Consider the following 17,323-nt stretch of genomic DNA (forward strand, 5'->3'; position numbering starts at 1 on the left):
ATCAAATTTATACATGAACTTTAATTTGGTGCAATTATACATATGAAGCTTGAATTGTGATTTATATATACACATGGAACTTTGATTTTGATTCAATTGTGCATATTTAAAGAAATGAATACATATATTTATTTTCATACCGGATTAATATAATTGTTTGCGCATGCGATATATCAACATAAAATGGTAACGGTAATGTTGTTACTGATTTATGAAAATTAAATCAAATCAAGATTTCGTGTATAGAATCGCTCAAAATTAAAGTATGTATTAAATTGCACATTGGATCGAAATTCATATATAGTTTTGATATTTATTTTTAAAATAATTTGTACTTAAAATGACTCGAGCATGTAATCCCAAATTACTTGAGCATGGAATGATTTGGCTCAGAAAATCAATTGATAAATTAAATGACTTAAACCCGAAATAATCAAAACTTAAAATAAGTAAAACTCAAAATAATCAGAATCTAAAATGATCTAATCTGAAAAATCGACCGACAAATTAAATGGCTCGAATCCGTACTAACTTTAACTTCAAAATGAATGGTATAATGACTTTGTATTTATATTGATACCTAATCTTTTAAGATCAATATCTAAATTAGATAAAATATTCGACCCTTAATATTGAAGATATTAAACGCTTAAGGTTATTTAAACCATGATGTTTTAAATTATTGCAACAACAACAATTTCCATAAAAATTATACATATATTAACTTTCATGTAATAGAATTCTTTGTATATACGTATTCTATATAAATATAACGGGACATTGATTTTGACAACTAGATTCATTTTGATCCATGAATTTGGATTCTATCGGGATTTGATAATGTGATTAGTGTTACCGGAACAAGATCGAATCAAATGAATCGTGGACTGATCGATATAACGGTCTAAACAAATGGGTTGAATTGATTGATTTGGAAACTGTTTGAAATTAGTAAAAATAAAAAATTGAGACAAAAATCAACAATTAAACAGGGTGAACTAGTTTAATAAATCTATTATGAATTTTTACTAATTATTTAAATATTGTTCATTTGTCAGTTAAACCTATCGAACTGGTGGTTAGATCTGTTCAACCATTGGTTCAATTATGAAAATATTAAATGCGATACTCTTAAGCTTTACCACATCATCACTTGAAAATTTATACAATTTTTTTTTAATTTTCAAGTAATGAAATTATACAATCTTAAAATGTCTCATCATCACACTTTCATATTTTACAATGATCAAAATAAGTACAAGCGTCACAGTGAAAAAAAAAATATAAGCCCTAAAGTGAACTTAATTGCAAAATTTAAATGTCAAAAATTATATTATCCCAAAACAAAACAAAATAAACAAGAACTCTAACTGAATTTGCTGTGGTCTTGTCTCGGAACCTCATCCATTAAAACGATATATTAAACCGTAAATTACATTAGTAGTTGCATAATTGTTAGTATAATTTATAACTGATGTAAGTAAAAGATTATGTAAAATATATTTATTAAAATTGCATATAAAAAATTTTAAAGATTATGAATGATAATTTTAAGTTTAAATCTTATCATAGATTATTTTTATTAATTTTATATATAAATATATAAAAAAAACACTCCTAATTAAATTATAATAATAATATATTTATTAAAAAAATTAATAGTATATATAAGCAGCCGCTACATAAACCTACACGGAAACAGATTTGAAATACTAGTCGCTGAAGCTAGTCCCCCGTTTCTTCTCTGGCAATTCCAATTTCTCTCGTTCTCTCGTTATCTTCGAAGAGAATCAAGAGATTCATCATATTTATTTACATCTGTAAAACTAAATAAATAAGGGAAAAACTATCAATTCTACGCCTTATAATCAACCATTGTTTAAATCTCAATAATCGGTACTTGTTTTTTCTTTTATCAGGTCGGTCTCAGACTCTTCAACTCTTGTATGATTTTTTTTTGTGTGTTTATTTTCGTTTTAAGAAACCTCAATTATGCTTTGCTTTGGTGTTATCTTTTTTATTATTTGCTTTAAAATTTTTGTTCTTCTTTGTAATGCTTTGCCGCCTCGATAAGATTTCGCCGCGGTGAATGAACGAATTTCTTGATAATCGAATTTTCATTAGATTTTTGTATGTTAATATTTTCTTTTTTAATGAATATAATTAGGTTTAGTTAATCTGAGTAAATGTAGGTGGTTTTGGTTTCGGATTTTGTTTTATTTCGAAGGATCATTGATTGATTTGAGCGTTTTTTTTTTTGTTATGAATTTAATCTTTAGATAATGTATGAGCTTTGGCTTTGATAATCACACTGGATCCATGACTAAAGTTTGTTGAGTTTGTTGCTTGCTTATATAATACTAACGAGGATTTTAGATTTTTTTTTGTACAAGGTGATTACTAGAAAATATGAAAAATCACAATTTTTTAACGTTTGATTAGCATTAGTTGTTACAAAGCATGAATATTTGTATAATCTTTGCAGTGAGAATGGCGGACATGGTTGCCAAGGGAGAACCGTCGAACAATCGTACTGGTCATGGTATGCAGGTAGGCTTTTCATGGCATGTTACAAGGAAAAGGAATGCTGGCAGAAAGAAAAGGAAGGGCAGTGCAGGACAGTTTTTGACCGGAAGCAGAAACAAGAATCCGTCAAAGAAAAGAAAGCTAAGGAAAGAGATTGAATTTTTAGACGATGAGAAAGTTCCTAAGAGGCATCGGATTGGAATAGACAAGATGACTACTTCTGTGGAGGAAGATGTGTTAGATGAATGGGATGAGGAGGCTACCGTGTTTATGAACATTAAAAAGCGGAGCAAACGTAGAAATTTGGACAGTAAGATGACCGAAAGAATCCCTCAGGAGAATAAGAAGGATGCAATGAGTGAAAGAAGCTCTGAAGAGACTAAGAAGGAAAACTGCGATCGTTTTATGAACGTTAAAGTGCGGAGCAAAGGCAGAAACTTGGTTGGTGCGATGACAGAAAGAAGCCCTCAGGAGAGTGAGGAGGATGCAATGACTGAAAGTAGCCCTCAGGAGACTAAGAAGGAAAACTGTGATCTTTTTGTGAACATTAAAGCGCAGAGCAAGCACAGGAATTTGGACAGTGCTATGAATGAAAGAAGCCCTTGGGAGACTAAGAAGGATGCAATGATCGAAAGAAGCCCTCAGGAGACTAAAAAGGAAAATTGCTATCTTTCTATGAACATTAAAGCGAATCTGGACAGTGCTATGACTGAAAGAAGCCAGCAGGAGACTAAGAAGGAAAACTGCGCTCTTTTTATGAACATTAAAGCACGGAGCAAACGTAGAAATCTGGACAGTGCGACAACCAAAAGAAGTCCTTGTGAGACTAAGAAGAAAAACTGTGATCTTTCTATAAACATTAAAGGGCGGAGCAAAGGCAGAAATTTGGACAGTGCAATGACTGAAAGAAGCGGCAATGATAGAAGCACAAAGAAAAATGTTACGGTATTGAATTTATTTTTAGTTCTGCAACTGATATATCCTCTTCGTTTTGTTTATTCTTTTTGTTATCCTTCAAATGGAGATTATTCTATTTCATATTTGTTGCTTCACAGGAAATCGAGGGATCTTGCTTTAATCAGGACAAGAGAAAAAATTTCAAGTGTCATCAGTGCATGACTGGAAGAAAAGCTGTTGTTCCATGCTTGAAATGTAAAGAGAAAGTGTATTGCACCGTTTGTATAAGACAATGGTAACATTTTCAACATGATGATCTTGAACTTCTATTATTAATAATCTTGAAGTCTTGCTCATTTTTCTTTTCTGCTATGGTTATTATAGGTATCCGAATATACCAATAGAAGAAATTGCAAAGCAATGCCCATTTTGTTGCGGGAATTGCAACTGCAGTATCTGTTTACAATCCAGTGGATTAATTAAGGTCTGCTTTTCTCCTTAAGTGACTGGAAATTGAATTATGTACTGGATTAAGGTTTATTCTTTTAGATAAACTATCTATTAATTAATATGATAAACATGTATTAACCAAGATAACAATGACAAATTTTTTCTCTAGCATGGGACCATGAAAAATCAATGGAACTTTCACCAAATAATTTTCTTTTTGTCTATTCTACAGACATCAAAGACAGACATAACAGATGAGGAAAAGATTAAGCATTTGCAACACTTGATTGAGTCAATGCTTCCCTTCATGAAACAAATTTGCATAATGCAAAAGCAAGAGACAGAGGTTGACGCTAACATACAAGGTACTTTTTTTTTCTATTATTTTTTTGAACTTTTCATGCATGTGAAGTTTCAAATAGTTCCTGACAAATGGTTCTTTATATAGGATTACTACCTTCTGACGTTGAAATACAACAGACTCTTTGTTATGCCGATGAACGTGTCTATTGGTAAGCATTTCCTCTCTACATAGGCATACAATTTATCATGTGATTATATCTGTTATCCACAAGTTATCATTGACCGTCTTTCTCATATTGGAACAGTGACCACTGTGCAACTTCAATCTTCGACCTTCATCGTAGCTGCCCTAAATGTTCATATGAACTCTGTCTTAATTGTTGTAAAGAAATTCGGGAAGGAATCCTTTCTATCCGCGATGATGTTGCTTATGGATACAGGGACAGAGGTTGGGATTATATGCATGGTGAAGACCCTTTACCAGAATCTTATCTTCAAGAAAAAGTTGAGAAACAGCCCAGGCCCTCAATTCAGTGGGAAGCCAGTAATGATGGAAGTATTACTTGTCCTCCAAAGGAAATAGGCGGTTGCGGTGATTGCAGATTGGAGCTTAAACGTATCCTACCAATGGGGTGGATTTCAAATTTGGACACGAAGGCATGGGAAATATTAAGCAACTGCAGAATTAGACAATGGCTTCAAAAGACATTAAATGGGGATAATACTTCTGGAGAAGGACATATTGACAATGGCTTATATTCTTCAACTTCAAATGATAATCTTGACGAAGGCTTTCGTCACTTTCAAACCCGATGGGCTAAAGGTGAACCGGTTATAGTTAAGAATACTCTTGCAAATTCATCCGGTTTAAGCTGGGAACCGATGGTAATGTGGCGTGCTTTATGTGAAAAGTTGGAGATGCCTGAAGTTAAGGCTATTGATTGTCTAGCTGGCTGTGAGGTGGAGATCAATACTCAACAATTTTTCAAAGGCTACACAGAAGGGAGAGCGTATAATAACTTATGGCCAGAGATGCTAAAGTTAAAAGACTGGCCACCATCTGATAAGTTTGAAGATCTCTTGCCTCGGCATTGCGACGAGTTCATAAGCATGTTGCCATTTCAAGAATACTGTGATCCTAGGTCTGGTATCCTTAACCTTGCTGTTAAGTTACCACAATGTGTTCTGAAACCAGACTTGGGCCCAAAAACATATATTGCTTATGGGGTTGCTGAAGAGCTTGGAAGAGGGGACTCTGTTACAAAGCTTCACTGTGATCTATCAGATGCGGTACGCCTTAATTCGCCGAAAATTCTTGTAGCCTAGATTATTATACTTACTACATATACAACGATGTCGTGTAATACGAGGGTGCAACATGTTGAGACTGACTGTATTGGTTTTAGGTGTAATACATTAGTTCACCCAACAACTAATAAATTTCTTTTTTCTCTCTCAATTATAAAAAATTACAAAATAATCACTTTACTATTCAATTTTGTTTTTTTATCAACTGATTTTTTGATGTTTTTGTTGTTACTTTAACTAGCTAGTGATTAAAAAAAAAAGACAACTGAACAGTTAAGTGATAATTTTGTAACTTTTCCTAATTTAGTTACCAAAGAAAAAAGGAAAACCATAACTGAGTGATCTCTACTTTAATTTACCCATTGGTTTTCTATCTCATGCTGCTACTTTATTACAACATCTACTAACCTTTTGTCTTTAATTATCAATTGGTGAAGGTAAACATTTTGACACATACTTCAGAGGTAGCCTTAAGCGATGAGCAGCTTGCCGCAATGGAGAAGTTGAAAATGAAACACAAGGCACAGGATGAAAAGGAACGTTTGGAAAGAGAGCGACTTAAAGAAGGCGTCGATGAATCGGAAGCCACCAATTGGGGTGATAATATAATATATGTTTCCAGTGGTGAGCTTAGAGGAGCTTCAATTCCGGAACCCTTGACCAGCAGAAAGGAGACAGGTGGTGCACTGTGGGATATTTTTAGGAGGGAGGATGTCCCTAAACTAGAAGCTTATTTGAGAGAGCACTACACAGAATTCAGGCATACCTACTGCTCCCCAGTTGAAAAGGTAAGCCATGGGGGAGCACTTTTAGAATTAAATCGACAAGCTTACTGCTGGGTACTTCTCAAAAGAAGTTTTTTAAATCGTAATAATGCTAAACCCTTTGGCCATCTGCATTGAACGAAACACTCCTTTAAGTGGTAGTCACTCAACGTTCTTGATGGTTGCGTTTATGATCAGGTAATCCATCCGATTCATGACCAATCATTTTACCTAACTGCGGAGCACAAAAGGAGACTAAAGGAGGAATATGGTTAGTACAAAGAATGACATATTGATATCTAATGTAAAAACTTTGCCTATACCGTGTTTTTTCATCTTTTTCCTCATGCAAGTGTGTACGTGATTCCTAGGAGTTGAACCGTGGACGTTTGAGCAAAATCTCGGAGAGGCTGTTTTTATTCCGGCTGGATGTCCACACCAAGTTAGAAACCTGAAGGTATTTAATTAATACATACATAATCGTTCCATGTTGTGCAACACATGTTTATGGTCTCTCATAGCAATGTTTTCCAGTCATGCACCAAAGTCGCCTTGGACTTCGTTTCTCCAGAGAATATCCAGGAATGCCTCCGTTTAACAGAGGAGTTCAGGCAACTACCCAAGAACCATAGAGCCAGAGAAGACAAACTTGAGGTAGGCACATCCTTTCGTTGATGTTTTGACTTATTTATTTCCTTCAAAACCTTACTTGCAAACGATTTCGTGTAAACAGATAAGGAAAATGATTATTTATGCAGTAGAACGAGCTGTTAAAGAATTATCTGAACTGATATCAACTCCAAACTGAAGCACGCTTCTCCAACTGCAACCGTGGAACTGACCTTTTTGTATTCGCTCGGACAATTGTCAGAGATATCCGGGCTGGGAATTTCTTTACTTTTCCCCGGGGTATAGCTTGACCTTTTTGTATGCAACTTCATTTGGAATTGTTAGAGACCATCCGTGATGGGAATTTATTTATTTTTCCCCGGGGTCTAACTTGACCTTTTTGTATGCAACTTTTGGAGCACATAGCTGTACTTGCTTACAATAGATACTAATCATTTTTACTATTCCATCTCTTATATATTCTTCGTAGACCTGATAATATATTGTCAACATGAAACGATTACACAAAACATAACAAAAAAAAAAAAAAATAAACACAATAAGAATTCGTGCAATTTCAAAACATGGTAAGAATATGCTTGACACTAAAAAATACGAAATGAAATATGAATTCACTAATAGCTAAATCTATTAAGATGAGCAATCACAAACAAAATATTTTATACCTTAGTTATGCTACATTTGCAGGTTGAGTCTAAGTTCGATTAGTATGAGCATTGTTATCAATGTAGGAGACGTGAGTTCGAGAGCACTGATGCAGGACTATGGGTAATTCTAAACATTATATTCAAAAAGAGCAGATATGATCAGAACTTATAATTAGACTATTAAAAAAAAAGTTATGCTGCATTTAACAGAAGTATTATTTTTTTCAAAATGTCCTAATACATAAGTCAAGGTTAGTAAAGAATAGAACTAACTATAAATTATAAATGTAGTAAAAGTCACAGTCAAGGTGCTTACCATTGGGTTGTTTACTGCCAGATGCTTTTGCCATCGTCTGCAATCGACAAGCTTAACTGCGTCTGAAATCTATACTTTTATTTATTTATTTATTTTCATTCGTAAAATGTTGTCGTATTGCTTAAATAAAGATGTCCAACCTCTGTTTTAAAAAAATAATTAAAACAAAATTATTAAAAAAAAAAAGACAACAACAAAACATGAATATATGTATATATATGTATAGCCAAATATAGAAACAAATAATAGCAAGCAAAAGATTCAACTACCTAATATCATTGTTAACCATTTAAATTAGTTAATGTGTTTTTCATTTTCAATCAAAGACATGTAAATTATTAAAAAAATTAGTTTCATATATTTAAATCATAAATAAAAAAAGTTTAAAATAATTTTTGATGTTCTTCAAAAGAATTATGAGTGATGGGTAAAATGCAAAGATAAATCCTATTGATACTAAGAATTTATTATGCATTCAAAGTAATAAGCAAACCCAATCAACAATCAATCAATAAACAAAATAAATGGATGGACAAAATTTCATTGTAGATCTAAACCTAAAATCTAAAATATTAAAACCTACTCCATTAGCATTCAAACAAAGTGTTCATCACAAACAACCAAAAACAAATAATACCTTTAAAATTCCCCCCACAACATGAGGTATATCTTACTTTTTCTTTGTAAATTCAAAAAAGAAATTGTACAATTCTAAATCATACAAATTAAATCTTCTAACAGAGAAATCAGATGAAGAGAACTTGCCTTATAACAGCTTCCCTAAAACCTCTTCATATTCCCTTCCATTGAGAGATCTAATCCTTCCCACATAAAAAACCAATAGAGGTGTACACTTGGAGGCCTCTATTTATCGGTTAATAATTAGTTAGGGTTCCCAAAAGAATATTAATGAAATGACAATATTGCCCTTTTCTTTTAAAATCTCCACAAGAATATCCCTGTTTGAATTAGTAATTGACTAAACTACTATTAGAACTAAATTTAGAATTGAATTCAAATTCAAATAATTATAGAAATGTATGTATAAATATTAAATTAAATTTAACGCCGCGACCTACTGCACTAATATTTCTTCCCAATTCTTTGTCTCGCTCACCGATTTTTACCATGTTTGCTTTATTTGAATTATCAACGGTGTCTTTTATTGTGAATGAACGGCGTACAGAGTGGTGTCGAGGAGCCGCCATGCGCCTCTTGAGAGACACGGCGGCGTTGGGTGGAGGGGTTGGTTTCCTTTGACGTCTCCTCGTGATCTGCAAATCATGGTTTCTTGCACGATTGAGCACTTGCTTGATCCAAAAAGCCCGAAATATGTCGACAATCTGGTAAATTTTAAGATTTTAAATCTTTCTACTTTTTTTTTAATTTAAAATTTTTAAATTATAGTTGAAATTGTTGAGTTTTTTTATGGCCGAGTCTTTCGGGAGGCGTATATAAAGTCCGTGAACCCTACAACATTTTTTATTCTCCTCGGTCTTGCTTGTAGTGGCAAAGATTGATTTAATCTTTTAAAAATTATAAAAATATTAATTATTATAAATTATAAATTTTATTTCTTTTAAGGATATATAGCTTAATTTCTTCGAAGAAAAAAATTTTAATTTCACCCATGTTGAGTTGTAGTTCTCTCTCAATTTTGTGAAGTTCGAGTGTCTGGTTCTATTTAGAGAGGCTTAATAGAGTGGGACAATATTAGGGTGGGTTTGGATAGGCGATTAAATGCGGTGCAGTATGTTTAGTTTACTTTTTATCTCACGCTATAGTATCGCTACAGTATCTAATTTCACTACCACCCTATTTTTACACTAATCGCAACTAAACGCACCGCCCATTCAAACTCATCTTTAGATGAGTCGAGGGTTTTGTCAACTTTAGATGAATATTTTGAAGACTTTTCTTGAAAGATAGACAACATGAGCAAATTTCACCAAATGCAAATATTAGATTGTTTTAGGTGGCTTAGGCACACACTTGAAACTCCTCGTATGAGACAATATCAAAAGACTTGTTTGAGGTTATGTTTGATAGGTTATATTTTATAGACTTCTTTCGAGAAAGTCAGCCATTCGAGCCATAATAGATTTTTTTATAAAAATAACTTAAAAAATTTAATTAATTATTAATATGATTTATTTTTTAATTAAACACAAAAATCACTTAAAATTTACAATAAAAGTTGATGGAGCTACAGAGTTTGACACCATCATCATGCCACGTCAGCAATCAGAAAAAAATTAATTTTTTGGTGAAGCCATGTAAAATGGCCAGTATTTATACAGGTTATGCTATTCTACATGGTTTCACTAAAAAATTAATTTCTTTTTCTTGATTGCTGACGTGGCATGTTGGTGGAGCCAAACTCTTTGGCTCCACCAACTTTTACAGTAGATTTTAAGTCATTTTTGTGTTTAATTAAAAAAGTGAGTCATTTTAATAATTAATTAGATTTTTAGGTTATTTTTATAAAAAAAGTGGCCATAATGATTTGCTTTGGGAATTATATAGTTAAATGCGTTATTGATGGCAAATGAACTATGAGGTGCTCTACAACAGCCTAAGAAGTGCTTAGACTGTTTAGAGGTGAGGACAAAACCTTGAGAGTGTATTAGTTCTTTAGCAATGCCCAAAGAAGATTGTTGAGGTTTCAACTTCTTCGAAAGAAGCCTGTTAAGTGCCATCAACCCAAAATTGGTAAATTCTTCAACATGTCCGATATTGTCTCTAGTTAAAATTGTCTCTTGACTCTACCGTCCCTAAAGTGATGATAGATTCACAAAATAAGAGTGCTTGAATAAATGAATTATCAAATAAATTAAAAAGTTTACAATTAATGAGATTTAAACCCATGCCTAAAATGAAACACGAGTCCAAGTATACCACCACTTGGGCTAGTCCAATATTATCTTTGGTGAGAACTTTGTCTCCAAACTCTATCACACTTGAAGAGACCACAAGGAGTCAGCATGCCTTATCGTGTACCTGAATAGACGGGGTTATGACAAACTATAGAGCTTAGAGATGAGAAGGCTCGAATCCCTAACCTATATAGTTTATAGGTCAATGGGAGAGCATGGAATTAATCCAAGTGGTTTTATACGTGTACTCATACCTCATTTAAGGTACGTGTTCAAACACCATCAACTGCAAATTTTTATGTTCCTTTGACAATTCACTTATTCAAGTATCCAACAAGACAACGTGTTTAGTAGTCTACTAACTCTAAACAAATAATACTTCACAATTTTTTCTAAAAATATTTTAAAAAATCCCAGAACTGATTTGTAGGATGTTTCACATCAATAAAAACATAGAATTTTTGCTAATGCTTTCCTAATTCTAGAAACTAATCAAAAGAAAATTTTATCATCATTGACTATGCAAAAATGTCAACGAGCCTAGGCTCGTGCAACCATGTTTGTATGGTAATGAATAATATCTTACCAAACAAAGCTTAAGTAATATATATATAGTCATTAGATCGTGTTTGCCACCTACTCAGTACTCAACTCTTCTATAAGATTCAATTGTGTGGCCAAATTTACGAACAAAATTAAGCCATGGCTTCCCTTTCATGTCTTGTATTGCTTTCATTTATTTTCTCAAATTTTGCTCATTCACTAGCAGGTTATTACACCTCTAAACTACTTGCATACAATGTCCCTAAGAAACCCATGAATGTAATAGACTCCTGCTGGCGAACCAAGTCCGATTGGGCCGTCAATCGCAAAGCCTTGGCCAACTGTGTGGTCGGCTACGGTAAAGCAACTCTAGGAGGGAAATACGGAGCGATTTACGTAGTTACGAGCCCTTATGATGATCCCGTCAACCCTAAACCCGGCACGCTTCGTTATGGTGTTATTCAATCCGTTCCTCTTTGGATCGTTTTTGCTCGAGATATGGTCATCAAACTGAAAAACGAATTGATAGTGAATAGTTTTAAAACCATTGATGGTAGAGGGGCTAAAGTTGAGATTGCATATGGACCTTGCATAACAATTCAAGGTGTTACCAATGTTATAATACATGGTATTAGCATTCATGATTGTAAACCTGGGATGGCCGGTCAGGTTAGGAGTTCCCCGACACATGCAGGGATGCGCGGAGGGTCTGATGGGGATGCAATCAGCGTTTTCGCGTCTTCAAACATTTGGATCGATCATTGTTATCTCGCACGGGCTAAAGATGGTCTTATTGATGTGATTCATGCTTCAACTGGCGTCACGATCTCTAATAACTATTTCACTCAACACGATAAAGTCGAGCATTAAAGCTTATGAATATTTCAGGTAAAAAGACCTCTTCAGTCCCTCTCAATTAAAAAAAATTGAATAAATTGGTCTCTATCAAAAAAATTGGAGTAACTTAATTCCTGCCAATTTTAAAAGTAAGCAATTAAGTATAATTAATTATGGTATTAATGTCTTTCGTCAATTGTGCATAATTTTGATTGGTATAATAACAAATTGAGCCTTTGATATTTACATATTTTATTAATTTGGTCTTGATTATTAAAAAATTAACAAATGTAGCCTTAACGTTTACATATTTACAAAAATAGTACGGGATAAATTTGTTAAATCATAATCAAATTGATAGAATGTGTAACTTATGAGAGCTAAGGTTATTATCGTACCAATTAAATTTATATAAATTTGATGAAAAAATATTAACGCGTAATTATTTATCTTTAATTGTTTAATTTTGAAATTGATAAAGATTAAATTACTCTGATTTTTTAGAAAGAGATCAATTTGCTCAATATCGAAATTAAGAGAAATTGAAGAGGTCTTTTTACTAATATTTCATTATATGGTATCGTTTTATTGTACTTTTAGCCAATTAATTATGTTCTAACGTGTTGCAGGTAATGTTATTAGGACACAACGACAAGTTCATTGCAGACAAAGTCATGAAAATTACATTAGTTTTTAACCATTTCGGTGAGGGACTTATCGAGAGGATGCCGAGGTAAACGAAACAGGCTAACGGGCGTATTAGTCTCTAACCGTAACCGCGATAAATCGATCTCATGTTTACATATTTTCGGGCCGTGACAGGGTCAGGATAGGCTATGCACATGTTGCTAACAACAAATACGACGAGTGGAAGATGTACGCCATCGGTGGCAGTGCAAATCCAACCATTTTCAGCGAAGGAAACTACTTCGTAGCGCCCGATAATCGCAGTTCCAAGCAAGTTACGAAAAGAGAAGCAACAAATTGGCAAAACTGGAAATGCAATCGTCAAAGGATGTGTTTATAAATGGTGCATATTTTGTACCATCCGGCTATGGTAGCGCTGCTCCTCTCTATACTCGAGCTCAATCGTTCACTGTTGCTCCAGGATACATGGTCCCAGTTTTAACATCAAACGCCGGTCCTTTACGTTGTCTTGTCGGGAAACCGTGCTGATTTGTTCGACTTACGGTCCGGTTTTTACCATTGGCAGACGTTGTTGTTCAGTTAAAAGAACCAAATAAAGAAAGTTATGAGCTTTTTCAGGTTAAAATATGCCCAGGGTCATTGTACTTTCCTAAAACTTAAAATTTAGTCCTTATACTTTTTTATTTAAAAATCTTACTTCCTCCGTCAATTTTTCCCATAGGATGGATGATGTGGTTGTTATAAAAAAGAAAAAAAAAATTTATCCCTTTTTTGTCAATTTGGTTTTTACTCTATAAAAAAATATAAAAAAATTTTAAAATTTAATTTTTTTGTTATTTACAACAAAAACTGTGAAAATTTAAAAAAATTAAAAATTCTCTTTAAATAATTTTTTATTTTTTATTTATAATTATTTACTTACTTTTAAAGAGTAAGGACCAACTTGATAAAATATTATAAATGCTAAGGGCTAAGTGAGCTATTTTACCTTTTTATAACAGTCACATTGTGAATTCTACTGCGGGATTGACTGAATGATCAAGATTTTTAAATAAAAAAAATGTAGGGACTCAATGTCTTAAAATTAAAGCTCAATGCAGAAGAGTAAAGAGAATGTTGGCATATTTAAACTTTTTTTAAGAAACATATGGCATCAAAATCACAGCTACAAAATGAAGACTAAAAAGAACAGAAGTAGCCATTTGCTTTCACTTTGCTCACATAAACACACACTTTTGTTCAAAAAAGCCTATTTTCATTACTTTGAACCCCACATGTTATAGGTGCTTTAGCTCTCAATTTCTTGACGAACCAAATCCCGACCCCAATTCCTACGGCTCCGGCAGCTGAAACCCCCATCACGGCCCCTGAAACGATAAAAAAGGCTTGGTTTAATCTTTTGATTTAAGATATGCATGTCCATCATCAGAAATGTTGATATAATCAAAATTTTCACCTGCAATAACACTGGCTTTACGATGCTCTGAAATGTCAAGATCTACACAACAGATAGAACTAGTATTAGGCTTATATGAATCCGAGAATGTACATTATTATCTATAAGACATACCTTTACAATAGGATGTAACGTTTCCCTTCTTACATAGGCACAAGAAATTTTGTGTTTGTGTATCAAATCCACATGTTCCAGCTCCCTTGGATGGATCTTGACATTGAAGGCAATGTGTAGTTACTGGAATGTCAAAATCGACCCGAATCCCGTATTCGGGAACTTGGCTGGTAGGAGAATCTGTAGTTGTACTTGTACCTATAGTCCTCCAATACACACTAGTATATGAAGCACAATATTTCAACATTAATCTTAAGGACTCTGTTGCTTTAGGGTAGTAAGAACAGCACGAGCTTCGATCGAGCGCCGTGGCACATTCAGGTAAGTGCCTACAAAGGTAACTAGCACTATCACACGATGAATCGCACCGGTCCGGGAACCTCTCGCAAAAGATAGGCTTCGGTTCCACGATCACATAATCTTCACTACAGTTGAAGAAAAGGTAGTCATTTTGAGGGGACAAAGAGAAACGTGTGCTCGTGTCGAGGCTAAAAGGCCTAGTCGGGCGAAAGTTGTCCCCGTCTTGACAATTCCACATATACGGATCGGCAACGAGAACATGAGGGTCGGAGTAACTAATGCTGTGTACAGGGTATCTACCAGAGGGAGTACGGAGTTCGAGCTTACCAAGTTCAGAACAATCGAGTATGTGGCGATAATACGGGCTGCCGCAACCATCATCGATCCCGAGAGGGTAGTTTATAGGAATGTTACCACAACTTGTCCTACAAAGATTTGATTGAGCTTCAATGAAGGTAATAATCATTAGGAGACATACACAAAGAAATGAAGAAAATTTATGTTGTGATTTGTAGGTGAAGACGATGAGAGGATCCATCATAGTCATGGTGGAAATTAAATTGAGACAAGTTCCATGGTTGGGATTTCGTGTTGTCTTAAAAAGCAATTAAGATCATCAGATAAAATTTTAAAAAAAATAAAAAGTGATGTCTTGAATGTTAGAAACAATCTGTCAAATGTTGTTTGTTTTATTGTCATTCACCTTTTTCTTTTGATATTCCCTGACATATGCTTTGCTTTTGTGCTTTTATTATATTTTAATTTAATATTTAATGATTTTATATTTTTTCATTTATTAAAATTTTATATATAAGTAATTTAATAATTTTTAAAATGTTTACATTATAGTATTATATATTACCGTTGATTTTATTTTTATGTGTTAATATAATATATAAAAAAATGTAATATAATAAGTTATAAACTTTAAAAAAGGGTAAGGCCGAGTTGAACTCAAGAAGACTTGAATGTTTGAGCTCGAACTCAATCTTTATTTTAATCAGACCTAATTTTTTTGCCCATCCTCATTTTTTATATCTAATATTTTCGCCTAAACTCCCCCAAGCCCAACCGAAAGGACTTTCGAGCTTGGGTGTATATTCTTGATTAAGGGGTCTAATTGCAGCTATTTACTATGCTCACTTTCTTTTCCATTTTCTTATACATTTTATAAGAATGGTTAAATTTCAGTTTTAGCCTCTCTAATATGTCTAAATTTGAGATTTACTCTTTATACTTTAATTTCTAATATAATTTTATCTTTATATTTATATAATGTTATTAATTAGTCTAAATAATTAATATTGTTAGCTTTTCGATCAAAATGTTATAAAATTATAAATAATTTGACACAAACAAATAATTAATTTAACACGAAAACATGGTTGGACTATCCTAATATAATTAATTAAAAGCAACTTAAAACAAATTTGTATTGTAATTAAGCTAAATAAGCATTATCTCTAGCCTTATTGGCGACCACTAGTTCGACAATTCTAAAAATTTGGGCTGAACTCCATCTTCATATTTAGGACCTTATGAGCTAAAATTGGGCCTAATGACACTTCTAATATTGCAACTTTGCAAGAGATATATATAACTCTCACCTTTAGAAATGGGCCCTCTCTCAAATGAAATGGTGATGTGCCCATTTTTTCCTTCTCCTTGGACATTATTACGGATTTAAGTGGATTTAGGTGTATAATCTTGGATAATTAATTAAGGGTGTGATAAGTTTTGTTGATGGATGCAATCTCTCTAGATAAATTTTCGAAGTTTTGTTTGTCGGGCATTTAACACTGCTTCCAATAATCGAGGGTATTGTCTCTATACCAAAATTTTGTGAGACTCGTGTGCGTTCATAGAGGGTAGCGCCTCAGTTGGTAGAGATACAATCTGCAATAGCTCATGGGAGAGGTATTAGTATTGTGCGTAATATTAATTATAGAGAATGCATGTTGGGGAATTCAAACCACCAATCAAGGCTAACATCTCTCTCGTGAGCTATTGTAGAATATCGTAACTCCACTAATCAATATGCCCCTTTTCGTGAACCATACACGACTCTTTACGAAAGCTGGAGAAAAAAATCCTGATTGTTGAGATAATATCAACTGCTAGATAAACGACACTTCGAAAAATTTTCTCGAAAGATTCGACTTCCCTCAACAAATTTAAAGATAATTCACAAAATGTATAAAAAAATTGACTAATTAACAATTCATGACTTACTTTGGAAGGTATCTTCATCCTTTCTTAACTCTTTTAACACAATAAAATTAATATTTGAAATATATTTAGTTAAGATCGAAATATGTTGAAACGTAAATATATGACAAGATCCGTACTTAAATTTTCAAAAACCTCAAATTTCTCATTAAACCAAAAATAATAGAACTCTATAATTAATATGATTTGTATTTGATATACTTTAAAAAGTTTTGTATTTGATATACTTCTAAAATCATATAATATCATCTCATAAATAAAAATTCACGTACCCTATTCCAGGATTAACATATGTTTTCTATGAGTGGATTCGCCTGCATGGTGGTGCGAACCCACCCCATGTGAGCTCATGAAATGATGCGAACACCTCACGTGCGAACTTAAGATGCGAACTACGCAGGCCATAGGTTGGGACCCAATCTGTTAATTGGGTAGCGGTAAGTTTCTTTCTCAGAAATCCCCCACCTCGCGAAGCCAAA

The 17,323-nt window shown here is 33.4% G+C and overlaps 2 protein-coding genes and 1 pseudogene across 2 annotated transcripts; 2 read left to right on the forward strand and 1 right to left on the reverse strand.

Annotated features, from left to right (window-relative positions):
* The first annotated feature begins 1,689 nt into the window (after positions 1–1,689).
* On the forward strand, positions 1,690–7,163 carry LOC107925048 (lysine-specific demethylase JMJ25). The gene is made up of 12 exons (XM_041079363.1): positions 1,690–1,919; positions 2,486–3,471; positions 3,582–3,718; positions 3,808–3,907; positions 4,106–4,238; positions 4,322–4,385; positions 4,482–5,496; positions 5,922–6,272; positions 6,447–6,519; positions 6,620–6,705; positions 6,783–6,902; positions 7,059–7,163. The coding sequence occupies exons 2-12, from the start codon at positions 2,491–2,493 to the stop codon at positions 7,161–7,163; spliced, it is 3,165 nt and encodes a 1,054-aa protein (XP_040935297.1). The 5' UTR covers positions 1,690–1,919; positions 2,486–2,490.
* Positions 7,164–8,639: 1,476 nt separating this feature from the next.
* LOC107925220 (probable pectate lyase 16) lies at positions 8,640–13,463 on the forward strand (annotated as a pseudogene).
* A 387-nt stretch (positions 13,464–13,850) lies between these two features.
* Positions 13,851–15,269, reverse strand: LOC107925092 (uncharacterized). Its single transcript, XM_016855659.2, has 3 exons — positions 14,316–15,269; positions 14,202–14,243; positions 13,851–14,112 (listed from the first exon to the last, which is right to left on the reverse strand). The coding sequence occupies exons 1-3, from the start codon at positions 15,160–15,162 to the stop codon at positions 13,985–13,987; spliced, it is 1,017 nt and encodes a 338-aa protein (XP_016711148.2). The 5' UTR covers positions 15,163–15,269; the 3' UTR covers positions 13,851–13,984.
* Positions 15,270–17,323: the final 2,054 nt, after the last annotated feature.

Source organism: Gossypium hirsutum, chromosome A10, assembly GCF_007990345.1.
Source record: "Gossypium hirsutum isolate 1008001.06 chromosome A10, Gossypium_hirsutum_v2.1, whole genome shotgun sequence".
Classification (NCBI taxonomy): Eukaryota; Viridiplantae; Streptophyta; class Magnoliopsida; order Malvales; family Malvaceae; genus Gossypium; species Gossypium hirsutum.

What these genes read in the sequence shown, in the direction of transcription:
- LOC107925048 (XM_041079363.1), top strand. Translation starts at nt 2,491, where the DNA reads ATGGCGGACATGGTTGCCAAGGGAGAACCGTCGAACAATCGTACTGGT. An exon ending in AATCCAGTGGATTAATTAAG is followed by an intron (nt 3,908 to 4,105) that starts GTCTGCTTTTCT and finishes TCTATTCTACAG; the next exon opens with ACATCAAAGACAGACATAAC. An exon ending in GGTTGACGCTAACATACAAG is followed by an intron (nt 4,239 to 4,321) that starts GTACTTTTTTTT and finishes TTCTTTATATAG; the next exon opens with GATTACTACCTTCTGACGTT.
- LOC107925092 (XM_016855659.2), bottom strand. Translation starts at nt 15,162, where the DNA reads ATGACTATGATGGATCCTCTCATCGTCTTCACCTACAAATCACAACAT. An exon ending in CGTTACATCCTATTGTAAAG is followed by an intron (nt 14,244 to 14,315) that starts GTATGTCTTATA and finishes TCTGTTGTGTAG; the next exon opens with ATCTTGACATTTCAGAGCAT. An exon ending in TAAAGCCAGTGTTATTGCAG is followed by an intron (nt 14,113 to 14,201) that starts GTGAAAATTTTG and finishes TTATCGTTTCAG; the next exon opens with GGGCCGTGATGGGGGTTTCA.